Raw genomic sequence first — 22,541 nt, 5'->3', positions numbered from 1 at the left:
ATGGAAAACATCGACCTTGCCAACGTCAACCGTCAGTTCCTGCAACAGCACCTTCACTTTGACTCCTCCACCACCGCGTACGGAGCAGCCCCGATCAGCTCGCCGTACAGCCGCCACCCGGACCAGGAGAACTTACGGCAGAAGAGGAGGAAAAAGAAATGCGTGCAACAGCAGGTCCAGCAAAGACAAGCAGCCAATCTACGTGAAAGAAGAAGGATGCAGTCCATTAATGATGCTTTCGAGGGACTCCGGGCACACATACCAACGCTGCCCTACGAGAAGAGACTTTCCAAAGTGGACACCCTACGTCTGGCTATCGGATACATCGGCTTTCTGAGCGAGCTTGTGAATTCCGGAAGGCACCCCACAGACTCTCTACAGACTCAGGTGTCGGACCAGCCCAAGAAGGTCATCATCCAGTGTCATCGAGGTAGGTTTGTGAGAGCCACACGCTTGCCACTTATTTACAGTTCTAGGATTTCACACAGTCGTTCTGGTGAAAGATAAATATCCACTCATGAGAGGCAGACCAGCTGGTCAGAATGTTATTCGAACCTCACGTGTAAAAGGTAAACACCTTTAATTTTTTATTTACTTGCAGGTAAATTTCTTCTTCTTCAGTAATTGCTGTGAAATTGTTAAGGAATTTGAGTTGCCGAGAATGATGAAAAGGATAACACGATCGTTTATCTTTCACTGGAATAAGACGTAAGGAAATTTATTCTTCCGCTTAAAATCAAACAGATAATACTTCATTACAACAACACTTACACGCACACAAAAAATCATAATTTAAAGTTTGAGTTACTTTTAGTTGTGGTTTTTTTTTTTTCAACTTTCTTTAAAATGCTAAAGATTGGTATTAGAAAATAGCGAAGATGGTTTGGTGCAGAATATTCGAAGTTGCAAGTGACTAATAGTGGTGCTTGTGCATAAACATAAAAAAAATCTATTGTTGAAGAGAAAAATAACATTTATACTACAGTAGTATAAAACAATAGTAAATACAATAGGTAATTTATTATAAAGACACACGATCCTTTTTTTTTTTTTTTGTCAGTATATACTAATACGTCTAGTACGAATTAGAGAACTTGATATGCATTCTTCAGAGGACAGACGGTGACGCTGATAGAGATGGATTATCAACGAGTTAAACTGAAAATTGTTGATCCCTCTTTTAATATTCTCTCTCTCTCTCTCTCTCTCTATTCTGTAGAGAGACATAGAATAGCACGCACGCGCGCACACACAAACAGTATTTAATTTAACCGAACACCATATAATAACTAAACAGCGAATTTAAGACTGTAATTATGAATCCCTGTAAATCGAGGAACTTAGGTAAAAAAAATGATGGCTTTGAATTTTATTTCGTAGAAAAGACACCAGCAGTGAAGGAATACGCTGGGTGACATTTCGTTTTTGTTCAAATAAGAATTATGTATTGTATCCATAGCGAATGTCAGTGCACATTCGCTAGATTGGATTGTAGTCTCTGGATTACATTCAGAGACTGCAATCCAATGATCTTCTCAAGATATATAATCGGTTTTTGTGATTTCCACAATTTTGAAGTGTGACAATTACCCATTTTAGACTAATATTTCTTCGCTATGCATAACTAATATTTCTTTATGTCTTTGGCTGCTTTCCTGGATCATTTTTAGAAAAGAAAACGATTTATTTCTAAAATTTCGCATCTCATATATACACTAATGTTTTGTGTGTATTTTTTGAAATTTTTAAGGAAATTTATTGTTTGCTATTCCTCAAATTATTAAACTGTCTGTATTGTATGATACTTGATTAATAATGCAGAAACAATCTTGGAATTGAATTAAAATATTAATAATAACAATAAGCGGTACTTACATGCCTTTAAGGCTCACGATCCCCAAACCGCCGCAAGTTAGGATAAAGTGGTTAGTCTTATGCCTCAATTCTCCTTGCGGGTTTGCCTAGTTGCGAGATTTAAAACCCGACTTTCCGAGAGGACGAACCCTATTAACTCCGTATAAGACAAGCTAATCCACTTTTATTTGAAAAGTCTGATAAAGGTTCTTTCAGTCTTAACAGGGTTCGAACCCAGGTTCTTTCCAACCAAAGAGCTTCGTTGAAACCGACTGCACTATAGAGGCTCTGGATAAGTAAGTTAGAAAAATTCTAATAAACATATTTTCTCGTGTATTCTTTTTTGAATACAACGTAAATCTGAATCATTTTCGTATATTATTGTGACCCATCTAGGTATATTAAAGGCCTCGGGACTAATACAGAATTAATATCGTATGATATTGAATTGATATTAATTTAGAAATTATATCACTGTAGAAGCGATATTCATACTATTATACCGGAGAAGAGAACTTTTCTACGTTCCACAAATTAAAACTTGTGGACTATTCGCATCCGGCTTCATAACGGGGAAGGATAAGAGACTATACGGCCAAGTATTTAAGTGTTATAAGAATTGTGGATTTTATTGTTTACTAAAATATCTCCGACAGGCAACATTTAGTGCACATTTCGTAGAAGCAAAAAATGGATTTAAGGGGTTGCCAAACATTGTGCTACGCGAAAATTAAAAATAGTTAACAATAATTTCTGTTCGAAAGTAGAAAAAAAGGTATGTACTTCATCTCGATATACCCAACTAGAATTCACTATAGCAGCTGTCATTTTTAGGATGGCATGAAGAAGTGAGTAGCTTGATCATATCATTGTTCTTTTCGTAGGAAGTTTCGTCTCTTTCAGAAGCAAGAAGAAAATACTCCTGCCCATCCACATCTACACACACACACACACACACTGTGTGTGTGTGTGTGTGTGTGCGCGCGCGTGTGTGCGTGTGTGCGTGCGTGCGCGCGCAACACATTCGCACGCTGTGCCGAGAAAACCTAAGGAGTATCATAACAAATAATTAAAATATGGATATATACGGACATAACTCCGAATCTGAATAGCAAACAACAACCATTGGGATGGCTATTGATGCTCAGAAAAACAATTTCGTCAATCGAACCAAAAAATTAAAATAAAATAAAAAACGCGCGAAGTTCTCACCAAAAACTAAACACGATGATTGTTTTTGTTAAGCATTAGGTCGGCTCTACATCATTATGAGTACATTGTATAAAGGCCGAACCACTATCGAAAAGATTTCCATTTCAAACTTATGCAGTGGTCATCTGAAGAATGGAAACTTCACTATGACAACATTCTTGCACATCAAGCCAAATTTATTTTGATTTTGACCAAACGCAGTATCCTAAATCTTTCGTACTCAATGACATGAATCTGTGTGACTTTTTCCCCCCTTCCCTCCTCATCTTAACAGTACCTTGAAAGAACGTTTGGCAGCGATGACACATTTAAACAAATTGTCTGAAGGGTGTTTCAGCACTAGCAGGAACATTGAATACGATAAGAATATCGTATATGTGTGGTCATACTAAGTATTGAAGGATCCCAGTTCTACTAAGGATCGAGGATGAGAAATGATTTTTAAAAATCAGGGCAAGATCCCGAGTCTCGTGTTTGAATAGCATCGTGAGTATCTTACATGTGATAGCTTCAGACACTAACCATGTATGGGTGGCAGAGCTGATAACGTCTCCGCTTGGCATCAACAAACTATATTGTTTCGAATACCCTGGGATGCTTTTAAAGTTCTTTATCAGAGTCTGTAAGCGGAATGAAAATAATGCTATTCGTTCTTCAGAGAAAGATTTTAGGTTTACATAATCCTTGGCCTATCGAAAATTCTACTATGATATAGGTTCCGAGTCTATCCAAATCTTTCAAGGATAGAATTATCGTAGATAAAGTGTCGATGTTATGCATAATCCCGAAGTAAATTAAATCATGCTCCCAATCAGATTACAATACAGTCCAACAGCTTTAGTTGCTTCGGTTGTTCTGGATATCAAAGTATCTCACCTCTGATCGATGCTAATTTTGTTGTTAAGATTTTTGAACAAAGTCATGTACTCGATGCTAGTTTACTGGATGTTAATTTTCTTTTTCACATTATACTTGAATTTTAACACAATTCATGTACAACGTGTGGCAGAAAGAGCTTATTTTGAATTGAAATATCTTCATAATGTCAAGTGGTTAAATACGAAGTGATTAAATACCGAATACGAAGATTGAGATTGAATACCATTACAGTAGCACATTTTGGCAATCCGATATTTTTGCTTTGAATTAATTTTCTGAGAACAAGATTTTATGAGTTTTATTTATCAGCTGCTGTTGAACGAAATTTATTATACAGAGGTAATTGTACAGTTCATCCTTTAGAATTTAATGAATGTGTTTCCAACACTTATGGCAATTTCTGGTTGCATTTATTTATTACATTTCACCCCTCTCCATGTATTAAAACTGGGAAATCGTTGTCTCGATTCCGATTACGATTTCTTCGATTAATGTCAGTTTCAAACTGACAATGTATTGCAGTTTGTCATCTGCATATTTGCTTCTTCATAATGTACTCCAACAAAGGAATAATTAATATTTGCTAGTTTCAGAAAGTACAAAATTCATCGTTTATGCTATATTAGAATATTCAGATTGTGCCAATGAAAGCAATTTTTTTTTTTTTTTTTTTTTTTTTTTAATTCTTCTCCTTACACACCTCTGGGAACTTCATTTTTCAGCCATCAAGTATAATATCCTTTTGGGATAAAGACATGGCTTCAATTCCCATCGTAGAGCGAATAATAGTTATCTAGGCTTGTTAAGTAAAGGGGAATTGGTTGGTTTCGTATGGAGGTGGTGAGTTTTCTTCGCGAAATCTCGGGTTTTTTCACTTGATATAATATGCAAGCTGAACTCACGCTGTCTACTGACCTCGTAGCTTTTAGTTTATGCTAACACACACACACACACACACACACACACACACACACACACACACACACACACACACACACACACACACACACACACACACACACACACACACACACACACCAAAGATGAATCATGAATAACTTTATGTTTGGATGAGCGGAGAAGCGGAGAAATAAAAAACATAAAAATAATGAAGGCGGATAATTTTCAAATCTCATGTTGTGAAGTTATTTTCAATCCGGCATTGCACAGTACTAGTATGCTATAAAGCAACCTTACTATTAATCATACTATTTGAACTGAAACGTGTTAAGTTTGGAACATGTACTGGCAGCAGAAATAGCTCATCTTTAACATATAGTAATACTTCTATTATGTACGTGGTTAGCCTCATCCGTTCAGTTCGATTGCTGTCATAATGCGATCTGCCGCTGGTAATATTACATTCCTTTAAAGCAAAAATCTACAGTCCTTAAATGAGATTTCGGTTTATTAATATTTAAAATTAAATAATATACTTTAGTTCTACCCATCAAGATTATATATACATTTTTTTTTAATTGTTTAAGTAAATTTTAGTGAAGAATTAGCTGGTTAAGAGTCATAGTACGTTAACTGCATGGTAGATTTGTGCAAGATAGTGGCGTATTATCTGTTACGCAATTAAACTTAATTAACCCTAAAAGAGATAATTATACTGTCTGGATGAGGATGACTCACAACTCATTGTAAATAGCTAAAAAGTATCACTAAAATTACTCTTCTATTTAAATTTCTAATTAATAGAGTTCTCTTATAATGACTTTAGATTAATAAGATATTTCGCACATATTTTCAACAGACACACGCAACAGTATAATAGGAAACATGTCGAAACGCTCCGTTATGGATCATATAGTTTATACAATTAATCATACTCTATCGCATATAGTATGTGATATAGTATGATTAATTTGAACAATAAATTTAATATGAACAAATAAACCATATCACATATAGTTTATACAATGCATGATGTCGTAATTGGAATGACTACAAAACTTTCGTTTTTGTCTCAAATTTATGAATACGTCTAATACGCAAAATGAAAAAAAAAACATTGCAGATTTTGTACCAAAGAATGAATTAGTAAATATTACTTGCTCATGCGCTGGTCCTTACACAAGTGAAGTAATTAATAAAACGCTAATATAAAAATATAAATATATATATATATTTGATAAAAATGTTCTACCAAAACAACTCTGCTTTCCCCTGAATGACCTGGTTCTAGAAAGAGAAGTCTGGCGACCCAGGCGAGTATTGTCGCTTAAAAGGTATCTGTATGCAAGGAAACTATCGGGGACACGCAACTGACTGGAGACTGGATGTTCTCTCGGTGTGTAGGAGGTATGCCTGTGGATCATTCATCCATTCTATATTCATTTACTAACTCCGTTGCAACAACACAAATGAACCATGCCAGCCGTCATAAATAATTTCTACAACATCACACCCTTTCTCTCCCCCTACATAAAATACATAAAAGCCCATTTAAAAAAATCCGTATCCACTTCACAGACAATCGTGATTTCATCAACTGCTGTTCACCTCAACTTTCCAAACTGATTCTGAATGATTCCTTCTGCCTACAAGGAACATATTCCTTGTACATCTACCTTACATCTCTAAATATAAAGGTGTAAGGCAGGAATGAAGTCCGCTTACAGTCCTTTTTAATATATATGTTAATGAGATATTAAAATGAAATAATACGAAAATACAATTAGAACCAAATTGCCTACTAAATACATTATTATATGCATATGATCAAATCTTAATTGCTAATGCAAAATGTGAACAACAATCAGGTTTATGCAACCTTGATGAGGGGCCTCCGTAACTCAGTTGGTATAGTCGAGCCCTTCGGTTGGAAAGACCTGGATTCGAATCCTTTCTATGAGGTGAGGAACTCTTATAAGATCTTTTAAATCAAATAGTGAGTTAGCCGGTCTCATACGTAGGTAGAGAATTTTTTTTCCCTCTCCCAGAAGCTCGGGTTTTTCGTCCCTCAGAACAGGCAAACCAGGCCCATGAACACACACACACAGATCTACAGCCTAAAATGCTTGCCCTTAGGGGTTGCAGCATAGGAATGACGAGCTGGCTGCATTAATTCGCTGTGACCCCTAATCAGAAGACTGTACTTGTCCTAAAGGATGGATGGGTTGAAGAAGAAGAATTTTGGTAATATTGTTACCAGATTTAGCATAAGAATATCTTCTGATAAAAATTAATCCATTTAAAGGAAAGGAGCCAATAAGAAGCAAGATACTTCTAAATAACAAACTAATGGAACATAATAATAACTTTAATTATCTTGGTTGTAATAAAAGCAACACTGAAGAAAAAGATCCAAAACATAATATTAAGAAATTTAGCAAAATTATAGACAGGATTGATCATGTCTTGTTTAAAGATATCATTAATTATGCTCTCAAATTTAGTAAAAAAAAAAAAAAAAATACAATGTTAAAAATATTCGATATGTTGGCTAAATTTCTTATACTGAAGTGAAATATGGGACATGAAAAAAAAGAGGGGGGGGGGAAACCAGTGAAGAATAACATTAGCAGAAATGAAATTTTAAGCACAGGAGGCTGAAATAAACTAGATTAAATAATAATAATAAATAATAATAAAAAAAACAGAAATTTTAAAAGAACTACAAAAATATGAGCAAATTACTCAGACATAATCTCTTATGTCTGAGTAATTTGTAAACCCATGCTGTTCCTTGCAAAGTATAGCTTGTTTGTCAATCCATTTCTGTAAGCGAATTTTTACCTACTTTTCTAAAATCTTCACAGTCACTCTAAAGATACTGATAGGCTATTGAAAGACAGACACATTAGTCTGCACCACTCTTGTACAATGAGGCTATCATACACTTTATCATACTGAGATTTAAACAAATTTGCCAAGAACCTATTCAGTTTGGATGACCATTTCTTCTTCATACGCTGATACCTCATCTGTCCATATTGCGAATTCTTATCGAGGTTATGCAGTAACTCTAGAATCTACGTCTCATACACCTCTAAATAAACCAATTTAGCATACGAAAGGAATGCCACCGAATAGATTACCAAAAAGAATACTTTGCAATAAACCAAAAGAAAAACACATACAGGAAGACTGTTAAAAAGATGGTGGGTGGTCGGAACACGCCAATAACTGAAAGAAGAAAAGAAGAAGAAGAAAAAGGTTTCATTCCAATTATCCTGACTATCTAGGTTCTTTGGCCTGTTAGAACTCTCTTAGAGAGCTATTTAATTATCGTAATTAAAATTCCAGAAAAATTTTAACTAGAATTAAGTTAAAAGATTAACCAGTGAAATAGAGCTGGATGTTTTAATTCTTGTTCAGTTTAATCCTTAATATAATAAAATTATAACAGTCAGTGTCTATTTATCATGCTTATGTTAAATTCTTTGCATGTGACTTCCATAATTCTCTCTATTTATGAAATTAGGTACCATTATACAGTACTGTATAATCTTACGGTTATCGTACCAGTATTAACAATATTACCTGCCATTATTTTTCAGTCTTCTAAAAGACAATCCTGTTCATTTCCAACTATGCTTTCTAGTATGCTTCAACTTTCTAGAATATTTTCCTGCGAATGATATAGTGCGGAAGGTTAATTTACTCAATTCAGTAAGTGCGTACAGTAATGCAATCTGCAAAAAATCTTAAGCATTTTCTATATCATCAAAAGGGCAGAATGGATTCATAAACTTGCATACATTGTCATTGGAGAATGTTTACTCAGTGAACATCACAGTGGACTGTTGCAATACAATCCATACCACTGCTGCCATATACAGTCCGCACACGCTCAGAATGTCGGCACTGGTAAGTTACGGCAGTTATAATTACAATTTTCAAATTTTTGCATAATATCTTGCAATGAAAATTGCAGAATATTATATGAATAGTATCACACAAAGTTACAAAAGTTACAAGTTAATGCAAAAATTATTAATTTTTTTCTCCTCATCCAACTGGCTGCTGGGTTGTAATGCTGCTTTGCTAGGGAATAATAACAGAACAAGGTAGTTCCCGTTTCCTTCTTTCCGGTAAGCATTTTCTTGTGTGTGTGTGTGTGTGTGTGTGTGTGTGTGTGTGTGTGTGTGTGTGTGTGTGTGTGTGTGTGTGTGTGTGTGTGTGTGTGTGTGTGTGTGTGTGTGTGTGTGTGTGTGTGTGTGTTCAAGGGGATGATTTGCCAGCTTGCGGGATGAAAAACCCGAGTTGCAGTTAAAAGCTTAACAAAGATTCTTCATGTCATAGATGGGATTCGAACCCAATTCTCTACACCCGAAGGGATTCATGTATACCGAATGAGTTGCTCAGCTCCTAAAGGGCATTTACTCGTACAAAAGTCGATATTGAAATGAATTTTAAAGTTACCAAATTGTTTTCCGTTATGATATCTCCAATATGAAATCAAATGAATGTACAGTTATGAAAAAACATGAATTGTTTACTTTCTTGAATGTTGTTATTAGTGATGTTTAATATGCATTTATCCATTTAGTATGATTGACATATAATTCATTGCGTGATATCTGTCAATATTTATTGACAGATACTGGTTCCTCATTTCATAATAATGAACTAGAATATGATCCATTAAAACGTCTAGTTACGAATGCCATTATTGGTGACGTATGGAATTACGACCTAAGGATAAATTAAGTAAAGGTTCGAGTACTAGACGGGATCCAAACCCATATCTTTTGAACCAAAGGATATCGCCGCTATTGACTGAATTTTGTTGAAGCAACACCAGTTGTTTTATCATAGCTTTCAAATTAGTTATATACTTAGATTAATATGGGTTATTATAGCTTATTTTAGCTCTAATCCTAAAGATAATATTCAAGGTTAATAAGAGGCGATCACTTTGGTCAGGTGAGGGTGGGAGGAGGAAATGATTGACTGGCTATTCCCTTTCTTCCAAGAACTTAAATACAGTATATACATAAACACACAAAAACACATTGAGTGTCAAATACTACTAATAATTGTTTTCAGTTAATCAACCTTCAATATTCATATAGACTGCTACGTTATATACCTAAGTGCAAACATACATACATACATGTGTACCTAAATTTACATGTACATTATATATATACTGTATATATATATATATATATATATATAAGGTTTTAAGTAAAAAGTAAAAATATTTTAATATAAAAACACTACTGGTTTTGGCCTGTAACAGCCTTCATCAGGTGACATTATAAAAGAAAGAAAAAAGAAAAAAACACTAAACACTGAAGGTTAAAAGACTATGAATAACATAGAGAATCTCTATACATAATTAGCATGAAAACGTTGTAGTTGTATTTAAAGCTGTTAAATACAACTACAACGTTTTCATGCTAATTATATATAGAGATTCTCTATGTTGTTCATAGTCTTTTAACCTTCAGTGTTTAGTGTTTTTTTCTTTTTTCTTTCTTTTATAATGTCACCTGATGAAGGCTGTTACAGGCCAAAACCAGTAGTGTTTTTATATTAAAACATTTTTACTTAAATCTCGGTTCTAGTCATTCAATTCTTCATAAAAATATGTATGTTAACCGAGTTAATGATCATTTGACAGTATCTGATACATCCTGTATATATGTGTAGAAAGTTTTTTACCTTGGGTATAATATATGTTAAGGATACCAAGTTATTTTAAATATAAATCTGGTTTTATTTACTCCATGTCCCAAGTAAGCAAACAGACAAGTCAGTCAAGTTTGTGCCTGCAAGTGTTGCAAGTCTAGCTGATCCTGTACGTAGTGCAATACCAAGGCAATTCGTGGTAAAGGTAGAATAAGCTCTGATCACTATTCTTAATATTTACCCTTAATGCAAAAAAATAAAGATACCTCAATAAAGGTCGAAACCAGTCTGGGTAGTGGCCCTTACCTTTAATACATAGCATCATACATCTCCTCCAGGAGATGTGCTTTGCATTAAGGGTAAATATTAAGAATAGTGATCAGAGTTTATTCTACCTTTACCACGAGTTGCCTTGGTCTTGCACTACGTACAGGATCAGCTAGACATGCAACACTGGCAGGCACAAACTTGACTGACTTGTCTGTTTGCTTACTTGGGACATGGAATAAATAAAACCAGGTTTATATTTAAAATAACTTGGTATCTTTAACATATATTTATATATGTTGGATATATCCAATGTTTTTTTTCTGGAAAAAAGGTGCCGGTACTCATCATGAAGATGTAATTACAGCAACACTTTTATATCCTCCAATATACCTTCGTCGTCTCTAGATCGCTTCTTGCTTTTGGTATCAACTGCAGAATGACGACCTCGGAGCAGCGATGAGTCCACATATTTTCTAGGGTTGAACTGAGTAAGCGGTGGTTCATACTGTCCTGATGAACATCAGCGCAGAACTTGTCTACAAGCAGAGATGACCTAGATGAAGTTACTATAAGATTCATCTAAGATAAACCCCTTTCACATTCACTGGATGATATTGCAATTGTGCCCAAAGTGTGCTTTAGAGGAAACAGTATGTCCAGGACTTTATTTTCTTGAAGATATTCACGGAAAAAACCATGAACTACTTCTCTTTCATTTAAGCGAAATTTGCATGCTAACTTTTTAATTTCAGCTTCATGAAATGTCAGATGATTTCCAGGATTTTCTGACCAATACTTGGAATTAAAAATCTTAGCACATTCAAGCAAATCAGCATCATCTCCTTCAAACAGACGCTTTCCAACGGCTTCTTTCAGACTTTTATAGAAAGCAGATGAACTTATTTCAGGATTGTGTCTTTCATTTTTGTGGAGCTCAATCCCTTTGAACGTCATGCTCTTCTGACTTTGGAGAGAAATACTGTAGTACGGACCAGAATTTTCAATTCTTTCTTCAAAAAGTTGAACTGTGTTCTTTATCTTCCTATCTGCTTTGTATAAGTCAATATTTCTCTCTTGTAAATCTAGACTTAGTTCACTAAGTTCTTGGAGAGCATCACACATAAGGCCCAAATCATCAGCAAACTCGCATGACATTATTTTTCTTAAAACGCCCTCATAAAGAAAGCGATCTGTTTTGCTTTTTCTTTTCCTCCAGAAAGTGATGGACGAGGACTTCAAAGTCTTGCCACACTGCAGAAACATTACGAAAGCTAGAACCCAGCGAGTTCTTAAAATTCTGCCAATTTTAAGAAGTTGAAGTTCTAGAGTTGCTGCACGTTTCAGTAGTTCCCTAGCATTCTTAGGTGAAGCATGATAAGTCACATAATGTTTGTCCATGAAACTCTTAAAGCGATTCACTCCTGCCACATTGTTCACTGTGTCACTAACAGACAATTCAAGGCGATGGCTAGAACAATGCCAGAAAATAACACTAGGAAACTTCTCTTGCATTAGCCTCCTTAAACTATTACGCACACCAAACAACACGGCTGCACCATCACAAGTTACAGACAATAAATACTCCTTTAAGTAATCTTCAGATAATCCTAAACACTCAAGATGACTGATTTATAATTCTTTAATCAGTCATTAATACACGAACAATAACAATCAATGTTGTTGTGTTACTCACAGTTATCAATTCATCAACAAGTAACGATATTTTGTTCTTGGAGTTCACTATATTGTCTATTAATGTTTTTCTCATTTCATTTGCGATATGGCTCACAATGTTAATGCAAGCATTTGCAGAATGAAGAATATATCCCATGTCTAGGCCACTAAGTTCCTGTAAATTTATTTCGTCTTCAAAGTCGTTAAATGATTGATTTCTCCTCGCAACTTTGTAAGCGGTTCGAAACACTTTTCCTGTTACGTCTTTATTATGAGACAAAGTATTTAGGAAAACTTTCTCTAATGTTTCGTTTTTTGCTTCAGATTTTATTTTTTGGCACGCGTTGTGCGCTGCATATGATCGTAAATCTTTTTTTCCCCGTAATGACATTTATCGTTGTTTGCGAGATTCTCCAAAATGACTGATTTTACCATTTGTCCACTCCGCTGAAATTTCGTTCCCATGCGTTTATCGACGGCAAGACTTTCGACATCACGACACTCTTAACTCTTGACATTTTATTCTTGACATACAAACCACTCGTTTTTCTTTTGCAGAAGTCATTTTTCTGCAAAAGTGTCCAACATTATCGGAATCTGCTTCCTTTTGACCAGGTGGATCTTGGGTCTTGGTTTCGTGATCCTCTTCACCAAGTGTATTTTACAGGATCACAGCGTTTCTGCTTCTTCAGCCATCCTTTTTTACTCATTGGCATAAAGTAACTACTTATTTTACTCATTTTGAACAATGATCACTGATTAACTTAGATTAATTCAAAACTCACGTGAACACCTACCTGCCTGTTACAGAGTGAATATAGAACTGATAAACTGATATTGGAAACAATCGGAAGTGAACACAACTTCCTGTTTTCGGTTGCGTACCAACCTATGAAACAGGAAAGCACGGTACTAACTTATGAATAATCAAAACTGAAAATTCAGTTCGTGAACACAGTACCATCTACCGGAATATTTATAATACATTTTGCTGTCAATAAAAAATTTATTAAATTTTTAAAAACTTAAGAAAAAAGGTGCCGGTACTGTGTACCGGCACCTTTTTTTGCGAACAGCCAGAAAAAAAGCCCTGGATATATATATATATATATATATATATTAGCGTGGAGCTGGCACACACGCACACACCATAATACTTAGAAATGCGAAAATTAATTCAGCGCCAGATCGTAGAAATTTAATTTAAAAGAATTCTTTCTATAAAATAGGTTAGCGTGGGAAATATGGGATTTTTTTTTTTTAAACTGTGTTTTAAATACTGGTTGGCGTTGTTCGTTTTTTTATAAATTATATTATTATATTGGTGAGGGTTATGCTACAAAAAACTGAGGAGGCAAGGGATCTTGGCGTATTGGCGGATAGGAATTTGAAGTTCAAAGGTCACATAGCAAAAGTTACAAATACAACTCAGGGGATAATTGCGATGTTGAAGCGAAACTTGACATGTAAGGATAAAAAAAGTCATTTTGCCTCTTTATAAGGCTTTGATAAGACACACCTGGATTATTGTGGACAGATTCGGTCTCCCGGGTTCTGAGGGGATAAAGAAGCTTGGGAAAGGGTTCAAAGAAGAGTTACAAAGATTATATCTGGATTATGGGATGTAGATTATGACCACAGATTGCGAGCATGTGGATTGCAGACCGGTTAACAAGAGAAAGAGGGGGTGATATGATAGAGGTCTTTAAACTTTTGAATGGGTGTTATAGGATATCTGATGAAATTTTTGGTTATATGGAATGTTGGGAGAGAACACGGTTAAATTCCACGCGGGCATCCATTGAAAAGTTAAATTTATTTGCAGTCAAGAAAGGGGTAAGAGCTAGGTTTTTCTCCCAGAGAGTAGTGAGTGAGTGAGCAGGAAAAATTTTTTTTTCACTTTATTAAAATTCCTAATTATAGCAGAACTGGAACATTTCGCAGAACTGATGTGATTAGAATAAAAATATAATTATTAAACTATCCGAATGTAGTTTTTAGTGAGTGGAATAGTTTGCCTTTAGGAGTAGTGAGTGCATCTAGTGTGAATGAATTTAAGGGAAGGTATGGCAGTTGGTTTGGATAATTTATAGTCTCCCTCGATGAGTCTTTGACTCCCTGGAGATCTCAAGTAATAATAATAATAATAATCCTTTAATCAATAGCATAACAGGATCTTGTGAAAAAATACGAACCAACCTTGTCAATGAATTCGCTCGGCGAGAAGCTATACGGAAATACTGTGCGTGAAAATTAATTTGAAAACTCAAAAATGAACAAGATTATTCAAAAATGCATTACACGTATATGTGCTCTACTGTTTTAATATAAAAAGAGATTGGGAATAGGCAGAACTACATTTGGATAGTTTAATAATTATATTTTTATTCTAATCACATCAGTTCTGCTGTAATTAGGAATTTAAATAAAGTGAAAAAAAAATTTTTTTTATCTGTTTTCGGAAATGCTTTTTAGTAGTCTGCAGGAAGGGAAAGGAAGTTAGGGAATGAAACCCAGATTTAGTAATTACACTAAAGAAATATATCACTCAGGTATTTTAATATCGACGGATTAAAATTTATTTCAGTTAAATAAAATAAAGTGAATATATAATTATTTTTCATATTCAAAAATGAAAAACAAACATAAAGGAAACCGGGAATGTTTGGGTTAACAAAAGTCATTGGCAATAGTTTTCCATAGTAATCTGCATCAAAAATTGTTCAGTAATTAGTAATTTAATGAGTTTCTTAAGATTAGCATTCATTTAAAAATCACAGCTAAACTACGAATTTCACACATGTTATTTTAGGAAGGAATTCCAAAAGAATTTTCAAGGAGTGGGAACCGTTAAATTCCGTTGGGAATGAGCAGTACCAAACTGGATAATAATGTTGAGAATGGAGGAGGCGGGGGGGGGGGGGAATAACGTGCATAGTTTTATGTTTTTTTTTTTTTTTTGTGTGTGTGTGTGTGTGTGGTAGCAGAAATGATCCGAATCGAAGACATATAAATCTCTCCCATCTCCAATAATCTAGAATGGAATTTCTCATGTCAACTGTGATTTCTCATCCCTTTCTCAGGAATTCAGAAAGAGTATGCTAAAGAACTGGTTGCGCTCAACTTAGCTGTTTGATGAGTGTTGCAGCTGGAAGGAATTTAAGAGAAGTGGTAAACGGAATGAGAAAAAATAATATACAGCTACTAATTACATTGGTAAAGAGTCATGCCCCTCTCATTGAAGCTAAATGTAAAATTGACATTTGAAAACCAAAAGTTCAAATCCACGTATTAAATTTTGGGAGGTAGAGGACCTGGGACAGCGATTAACGGAATAATTCGAGTCCTTATTACAAAAGTGGTGATTGATAGATAGCGTCTACAGTGCCATCTATTTTGTAAGCGAATTATTATAGATTTTTCTATACATCTTTAAATCGCATATTAAATAGAATGGTTTGCTACGGTCAAGTGACTTGGCTCTCATAAATCTAATTTTTACTTGGACAGGGCTGTCAATTCTTTCCCAATACTCTGCTGAATCTGTCACTTACGCAAGTTCACGTACCATTTTTCTTGGTTTCAAAAGCAAAAATCCAATTATCGGAAGAAAGAACCAATTTAGCCATGTTTTAAAAAAAGGCCGGAATAGACAGGGTCTCTTTTCAAGAAATGACAGGTAGCGAAACTAGTAAACTAATTCCATGCAGCCACAATCTACTGTGGTTGGATGACATTTCAAATATTTAGTATTTAAGATCTCGAAAATGTGTCGAGAAATTTCAATGTTAGTTTCAAAATCAGACAAATTTTAGTGGCAATATATATTCTGAAACGATTCAAAATTATTTCACAAAAGACAATAAACAAACTCTCTTCAGCATATAACCAAAAAACGACTCTGGACTGGGTTGGGTTGTTTGGAGTTACTGCCGAAACAACTAAGCTGTGATATAATGTCTGCAATATTAAGGCCAGCGTATTATGTTCGTTACTTGTGTGTGTGTGTGTTCGTCTAGCTGGTTTGCCTGTTTTGCAGACTTTAAACCCCTGACACCACCGTATGAGACCAGCTAACTTACCTTCAGATAAAGGTTCTTCAAGTCTAAACAGGGCTCATAGAACCTTCTAACCGAATGGTGATCTATGGGTGATAACGAATGGAATAAGGCTGCAATTAGAAACGCCTTTTCTGATTGTCTTAGATTATTTTCATACTTGTTATAATTAAATGTAACTTTTCTAGGCATTCTTAAACAGCATGTGGTATAAATTAGAAAAGCATACTTTATATACAGATCACATCTTTCTTTGATGGTATCAAAACTAAACTATTCGATGCATTTCGACTAATTTTTGTATGAAGAATTCTTGGTAAAATTCATTACGAAAAACATAAGGTTTCAGCTTAATAGATTAACTGATTACTTACAATCAATCAGATATATAGACTCTGATGAACTTTAATACATTCAATTTTACTGTTCGTTACAATGAACAGTAAGATTTTTTTTTTTTTTTAAAGATAAGTACCGCTCATCCACGGAAGGATGAGCGGGACTTATAACTATAGCACATTACGTACTATGGTTTTGCTTAGGGATTGATAATCCAATGCCCATGCACTTATACAGTAGAAATATATAACTTTTTCAGCTCCTTTAGGTCTCCAGTAAGCAGGGTGGAGTCTCACATCGGGTAGCGAAATTCATCTACCACTAAAGATAGATATTTATATTATATACGTTTATTTTTACATCAATCTCATTTTACTCCTTCCTCCTTCAGATTTCTTTGTTAAAAGTAAAAATAAACGGTCTTTTCTGAAAGCTATGCTACGTTGTTCTGATGATATCCTTTAAGGAGGAATATTATGTATTTTATATCATTGAACATACTTCTTCCCATCTCATTATTCTATAGTCAGATGAGAAGTCAATTTATCAGTTATATGAACTAAACATATTTTAATGCAGAGTTATTTGGATATTTTAATCCAAAATCTTGCACATGGTAATATCTGCAAGTTATGCGTGGGTTCGAGTCTATCAAGTCATAAATACATTGCCGAGCGTCAATCCAGTGAAGCACATCATGAGAGTGACAAATTAATTCGCTGTTCCGGTTATGATTAGGGTGTACTTATAGCTGAAATGTGCTGCTTATTGCTGCCTTCGTTTTTATTTTATAACAGTTATTGTATGGTATTTCAATATGAAACACCTCGAATCGCATGTTCTTTCCCAATTCAATTTTGTTTTTACTAGATTTAAAACTTTGCCACACGTAAAGAACTGCGATCCACAAAGTAGAATCATTTTAAACAGCTGGTACACAAATCGTTCATGGAGCATTTTCGTCACTGAAGTACGATTAGTGCGAAAATAACATTTCTACCATATCATGCATAGAGTTGTCACAAAATATCGTTTTGATATAGCATTTTAGACTTAATGAGAAGTAAAAACGACAGGTGGTATGAGTATACCCTTGCTTCCTGTCTTGCGCTTACCAACAGACTCACATTGAATCATTCAGGCTTGTGAAACCAGATCGGACGGAATAGGGAGGCTAATCCTTATTCCTCTAGTCTCCTATGTTTGTATACTGCATGTCTTCTTCTTCTTCTTCTGGCCAGTTTGCATGTTTTGCGGAATAAAAACTCAAATTTGCGGATTAAAAAAAAAACGCTGCAGATGAAAAGCTTTGGGTGGGGTTGAATTCTAGACGGGATTCAAACGTAGAACTTTCCAAGCACAGGGCGTTGTCGAAACTAACTGAGCTACGAAGGCTCTAGTACCATTCGTCTGATTTCTTTTTGAGCATATTGTCCTCATTTTGTGGTGTGTGTGTGTGTGTGTGTGTGTGTGTGTGATTTTCATCAAGAACTTGTGTACACATTTTCATACACATACAATTTTTTCAAAATTGAATTTTATGCTTATTTTCTGATGAAAGGTAGGATCAAGACTAACTATGGACATCACAAAGTTTTCTGCAGAAGAGTGAAACAATTATGAAAATATAATACGAGTAACTATATAACCTTCCTTTTTGCTATTCTGATAGAGTGGCCTTAATAACCATAGTTGGTTATTAAGGTAAGATTATTTTTGCTTAGCCAACGTACAAGGCATATTAGGAACAGAAAGGACAATCCTTCGTCTTCCACATGACCATCAGAACCTGAGCTTCCTATTATGTTTTACTACCAAATCGAATAATACGCAATAATTGTTTCATTTAATTCATTAGTTTGAGAATAAGGATGAATCACAACAGTTCTCTCAAAGGAAATAAATTACTCGAGGTCGTAATTATTAAATAATTATAACCTCAATTGCAACCATTCATTTACTTGTTACAGAAATCGTGAGAGTGAATTTACGTACCAACTTTCCCCTCTTTTTTTTTTTTTTTTTAGGAAAGTTCGCTAATGTACTGTAGCGTTATTTTTAGACTTAGTTTAGGATGATCCAAGCAAATAGGGGTTGTTCTCATCTCAAAGTAGCTTGAGATGAGAACTTGAGATGGTGCTATAAAACGACATTAATTTTGCTTCTTCAGCTTCATTTTCTCATTCCATGGCCTTAAAAGAGATTTATCGAAATCCTGAACTTTCTCTGGTTGAAGTAAAATATAAAGAACACGAATGGTTACTAAGTGAATGTTAGAAAGTTCGATGCTAGTTTCTAGAACTGCAATCCGGTTACACAGAACTGCCACAATTTCATGTGAATGGAACAACAGATATCCTAATCAGTACTACGTAAAAATAAATAAATAAATAATAATAATAAATAAATAAAGTAGCCTTGGAAAGAAATTATTATTCTAGGTTTGAAAACTATTATCGACATAAGTTTAAGACCAATTAAAGATCTCTTTATTAAGATGAAGCAATCTTCTTCAGGCAATAGATAAGGACTGCAAGTGTACCATAGTTGCAAATTTACAATATTTCAATCTTATAACTTTTACTCCAGGTTTTAGGTGGTAGATGCGTTTCCGCTTGGCGTGGGAACGCAGTCCTGTTTATTAGGGCTTGAAGTGGTTTGAAAAAGTTTCATATTTTGTCTCTCTAAAGCAGAGCTTCCGGATTTTTCGCCCTTAGCCTACTCGTGGTATTAATATACGTTAGGTTTACAACCTTTCGTGGGTAAAACACACAAAATTGGTTAAATTTCACACTTAAAATAGAAAGGAAGGACTCGATAACTTCCCAATTCTATTTCACCGAAACTAACTAAAATTCAAATTATATTATAATTACACCAACATTAGAAATTGTACAATTCCTTTCACTCTATTAGCATAAAACAGTTGCTATTAAAAATGTTCCGGAGTGCATTGTGATATACAGGACGCCAAGATCCCAGCAAGAAAGAAAAGTTTTCATAACCAGAATATAAAAACAAATGCTATTCCTTCACTTCATAAGCAACACTATAGCAAAAATCAGCAGATGACAACCGAAACGCACCGAAACACTCTCCCCTCCCACACTCAAATAAATAAATAAAACAACAACAAAAAAAACCTTCATATTTCTCATGTACAAATAAATTAACAATTACAACTGTATCAGGGCTCCATGTATACACTATACATAGTGTATACATGTCAACACACACAATAAAAAAAATGCAAAACTGTCTTGATTCACAGATTAAATTTATGCACACCGCGATAATATCATCTACGAGATATCTATCATCTACGCGATAATATCATCTCTCGTATAAAATAGAATATGAAAATCCAATGCGCTGAGATTTTATATTCATAGCAATTATGACAATATTTATATATAGATAGATAGATACCCAGAAAATTTGGAAATTTTCGATTTGTTCGCAGTATAGTAATGGACAGTTGAAACTATGTCAAATGAAATTCGAAGTAGGGGGGTAACCTAAGATTGACCGTATATTTTTGTTCAGCTCTACCCTCACTCTAATGCTCATGAAGTTTGATTAGATACAAACTGAATTAATTCTATCTCTACGCTATATATCATTTGCAATATTTGCTTCCTATAATTTCCTATAATAGATTTATATTAGTAATTTATTAAGAGTTATTTACTCTTTCATCTATTAATTGCTTTTTTTTTTCCCTAGGTGGACCAAATGGTTATATTCCACTAGCTGGTCACTCTCTTTCATGGTCCAGTGAAAAACATAGCTCCTCGAGTGGCAACATTATGATTGCCAAAGTGTGGACTCCAGAAGATCCAAGAAAAAACAAACAGCCAGGGGATAGTTCTTCAGATTCTTAGAGACATATATCACATATGCGTTCGTCCAAGTTGGTTATTCTAAAAGTAAGCACTATTCTGTGGTAATTCTCAGAAGTTGTGGACAAGATTTATCCTCTCTTAGGAAAAATTACAACTACTGAATGCAGAAAGACTAAAAGAAAGTAAATGCAAGGAACGAAATTTAAAGTGAAACAGAGGTTTCTTTAAAGCCAGACATGTGCAACAGGTGTATCGGTTACACATATATAATCTCATGTGATAAAACTCTTGCCTAATATTGGGCTTGTATGGACTGGACGATTTAAAAAAAAAAATTATGCCATTCAGATGGGTAAAGCTGATATATATGAAACAGCTGTCATACTATGAAGACTAAGTAACTTTCTGCAGTTGTTGTGAACTAGCCTTCTTGAGCCGTGTTTAAACTCAAGCTAACATAAGTCAATTATTTGTGACAATATACCCTATTCAAAAAGTTAATCTATGGATCTAAAACTGAAATCGGTCGTAAGCCATACATTTTGTCCGGCAAGATGTGTAAGAGTCAACCAGAATTATTGACAGAAAGTTTTCCATATACACTACTATATCAGGAAATATGTGGCATTTACTAAACCAAGTAAAATGAATGTTAGGCTGCACAAAAAAAAAAAAAAACTCTGAAAGCTGCGAGTTTGATTTCGACATCTGTGATGTAACCATCTAGTCTATTCAAGCCTAATTTAGTTATAGGATATCAGCTTGCCAATCTAGTTTCCTATGACATTGAAATATCATGTCAAGTAATAATCTAGTCAAGTCTTTTTTGTTAATAGAAATTTATTTTAATTCGCTATAAAATGTTTATTTTCGTTAGATATTTAAGATTAATGAAAGATCGTAAAAGAAAATAGAAGCAAATAACTTAAATTCCACATAATATATAGATTAGATAGAAAAAATAAGCATAAAATAAAGCAATAAATTAATTCCTTACAAGGGAGAGCTCAGGTAGAAAATGTTTTTAATTCCGACAAGCTCTAGTCGCATCACCGAATCACTGTAATCATAATAACAGTATTTGTAAATAAACTAACATTGTAAAATGTGTTTCTTTCAATCCCACTAAATACAGTTTTTTTATTCCCCTAAGGACAGGCAGACGAAATCGTCTGCTGGAACAGTCTTAACGACTCCTATCGGCAAGTACATCATAGTGTTTTTTATTAAAACGTTTTAATATTTGCAATCGGCAAACACATTATAGTACTGTATATAGCGTTTAATATTTACAATATAAAACCAATAAATTATGACTATAATGAATATTCATTGCAATTATGTATTTTGAGAGTTGGTAGGCATTGCAATGGCCTACCAACTCTCAAAATACATAATCATAAATTACTCAGTATTCATGTCATACTATCACATGATAGTAATACTGTCAGAGTACATACTAGGAATTGGATGATGATGATGATGATGATGATGATGATGAATTATTCATCGACGAACGGAACAAAGCATTATAAAATCATTTAGTGTTTGTGCGTCTTCATCGAAAATTCTATACACATAAAAGCTGAAATATCCAGAGATTTTTCAGAAATCTCCGGATATTTCATCAGAAAATTCAGGTGATTTTTTTAGGAATCCATCTAGTTTATAATTATGCTTCTTTCTTTCGGTGAAGTACATTATTATGATTATTACAATGGAAACTCCAAGAAGTTCATAGACTCATCGAGGGAGGCCCTAAACATTATGCCAAGCACTATCCAAATTTCGCGCAACATCTATCCTACATTGCTTTCAACTC

At 34.4% G+C, this 22,541-nt stretch overlaps 1 protein-coding gene across 1 annotated transcript; it reads left to right on the top strand.

Moving 5' to 3' along the window:
- Nucleotides 1-21,756, top strand: LOC150107607 (pancreas transcription factor 1 subunit alpha-like). Its single transcript, XM_090392136.1, has 2 exons — nucleotides 1-430; nucleotides 20,601-21,756. Exons 1-2 carry the CDS (start codon nucleotides 1-3, stop codon nucleotides 20,756-20,758), a joined length of 588 nt encoding a protein of 195 aa, XP_090248262.1. The 3' UTR covers nucleotides 20,759-21,756.
- The last annotated feature ends 785 nt before the right edge of the window (nucleotides 21,757-22,541 follow it).

Source organism: Typopeltis vanoorti, chromosome 4, assembly GCF_054136105.1.
Source record: "Typopeltis vanoorti isolate ZY-2024b chromosome 4, IOZ_Tvanoo_1.0, whole genome shotgun sequence".
In the NCBI taxonomy this organism is placed as follows: Eukaryota; Metazoa; Arthropoda; class Arachnida; order Uropygi; family Thelyphonidae; genus Typopeltis; species Typopeltis vanoorti.
The sequence above is the reverse complement of the archived record's forward strand: the minus strand, read 5'-3'. Positions and strand labels throughout refer to the sequence as shown.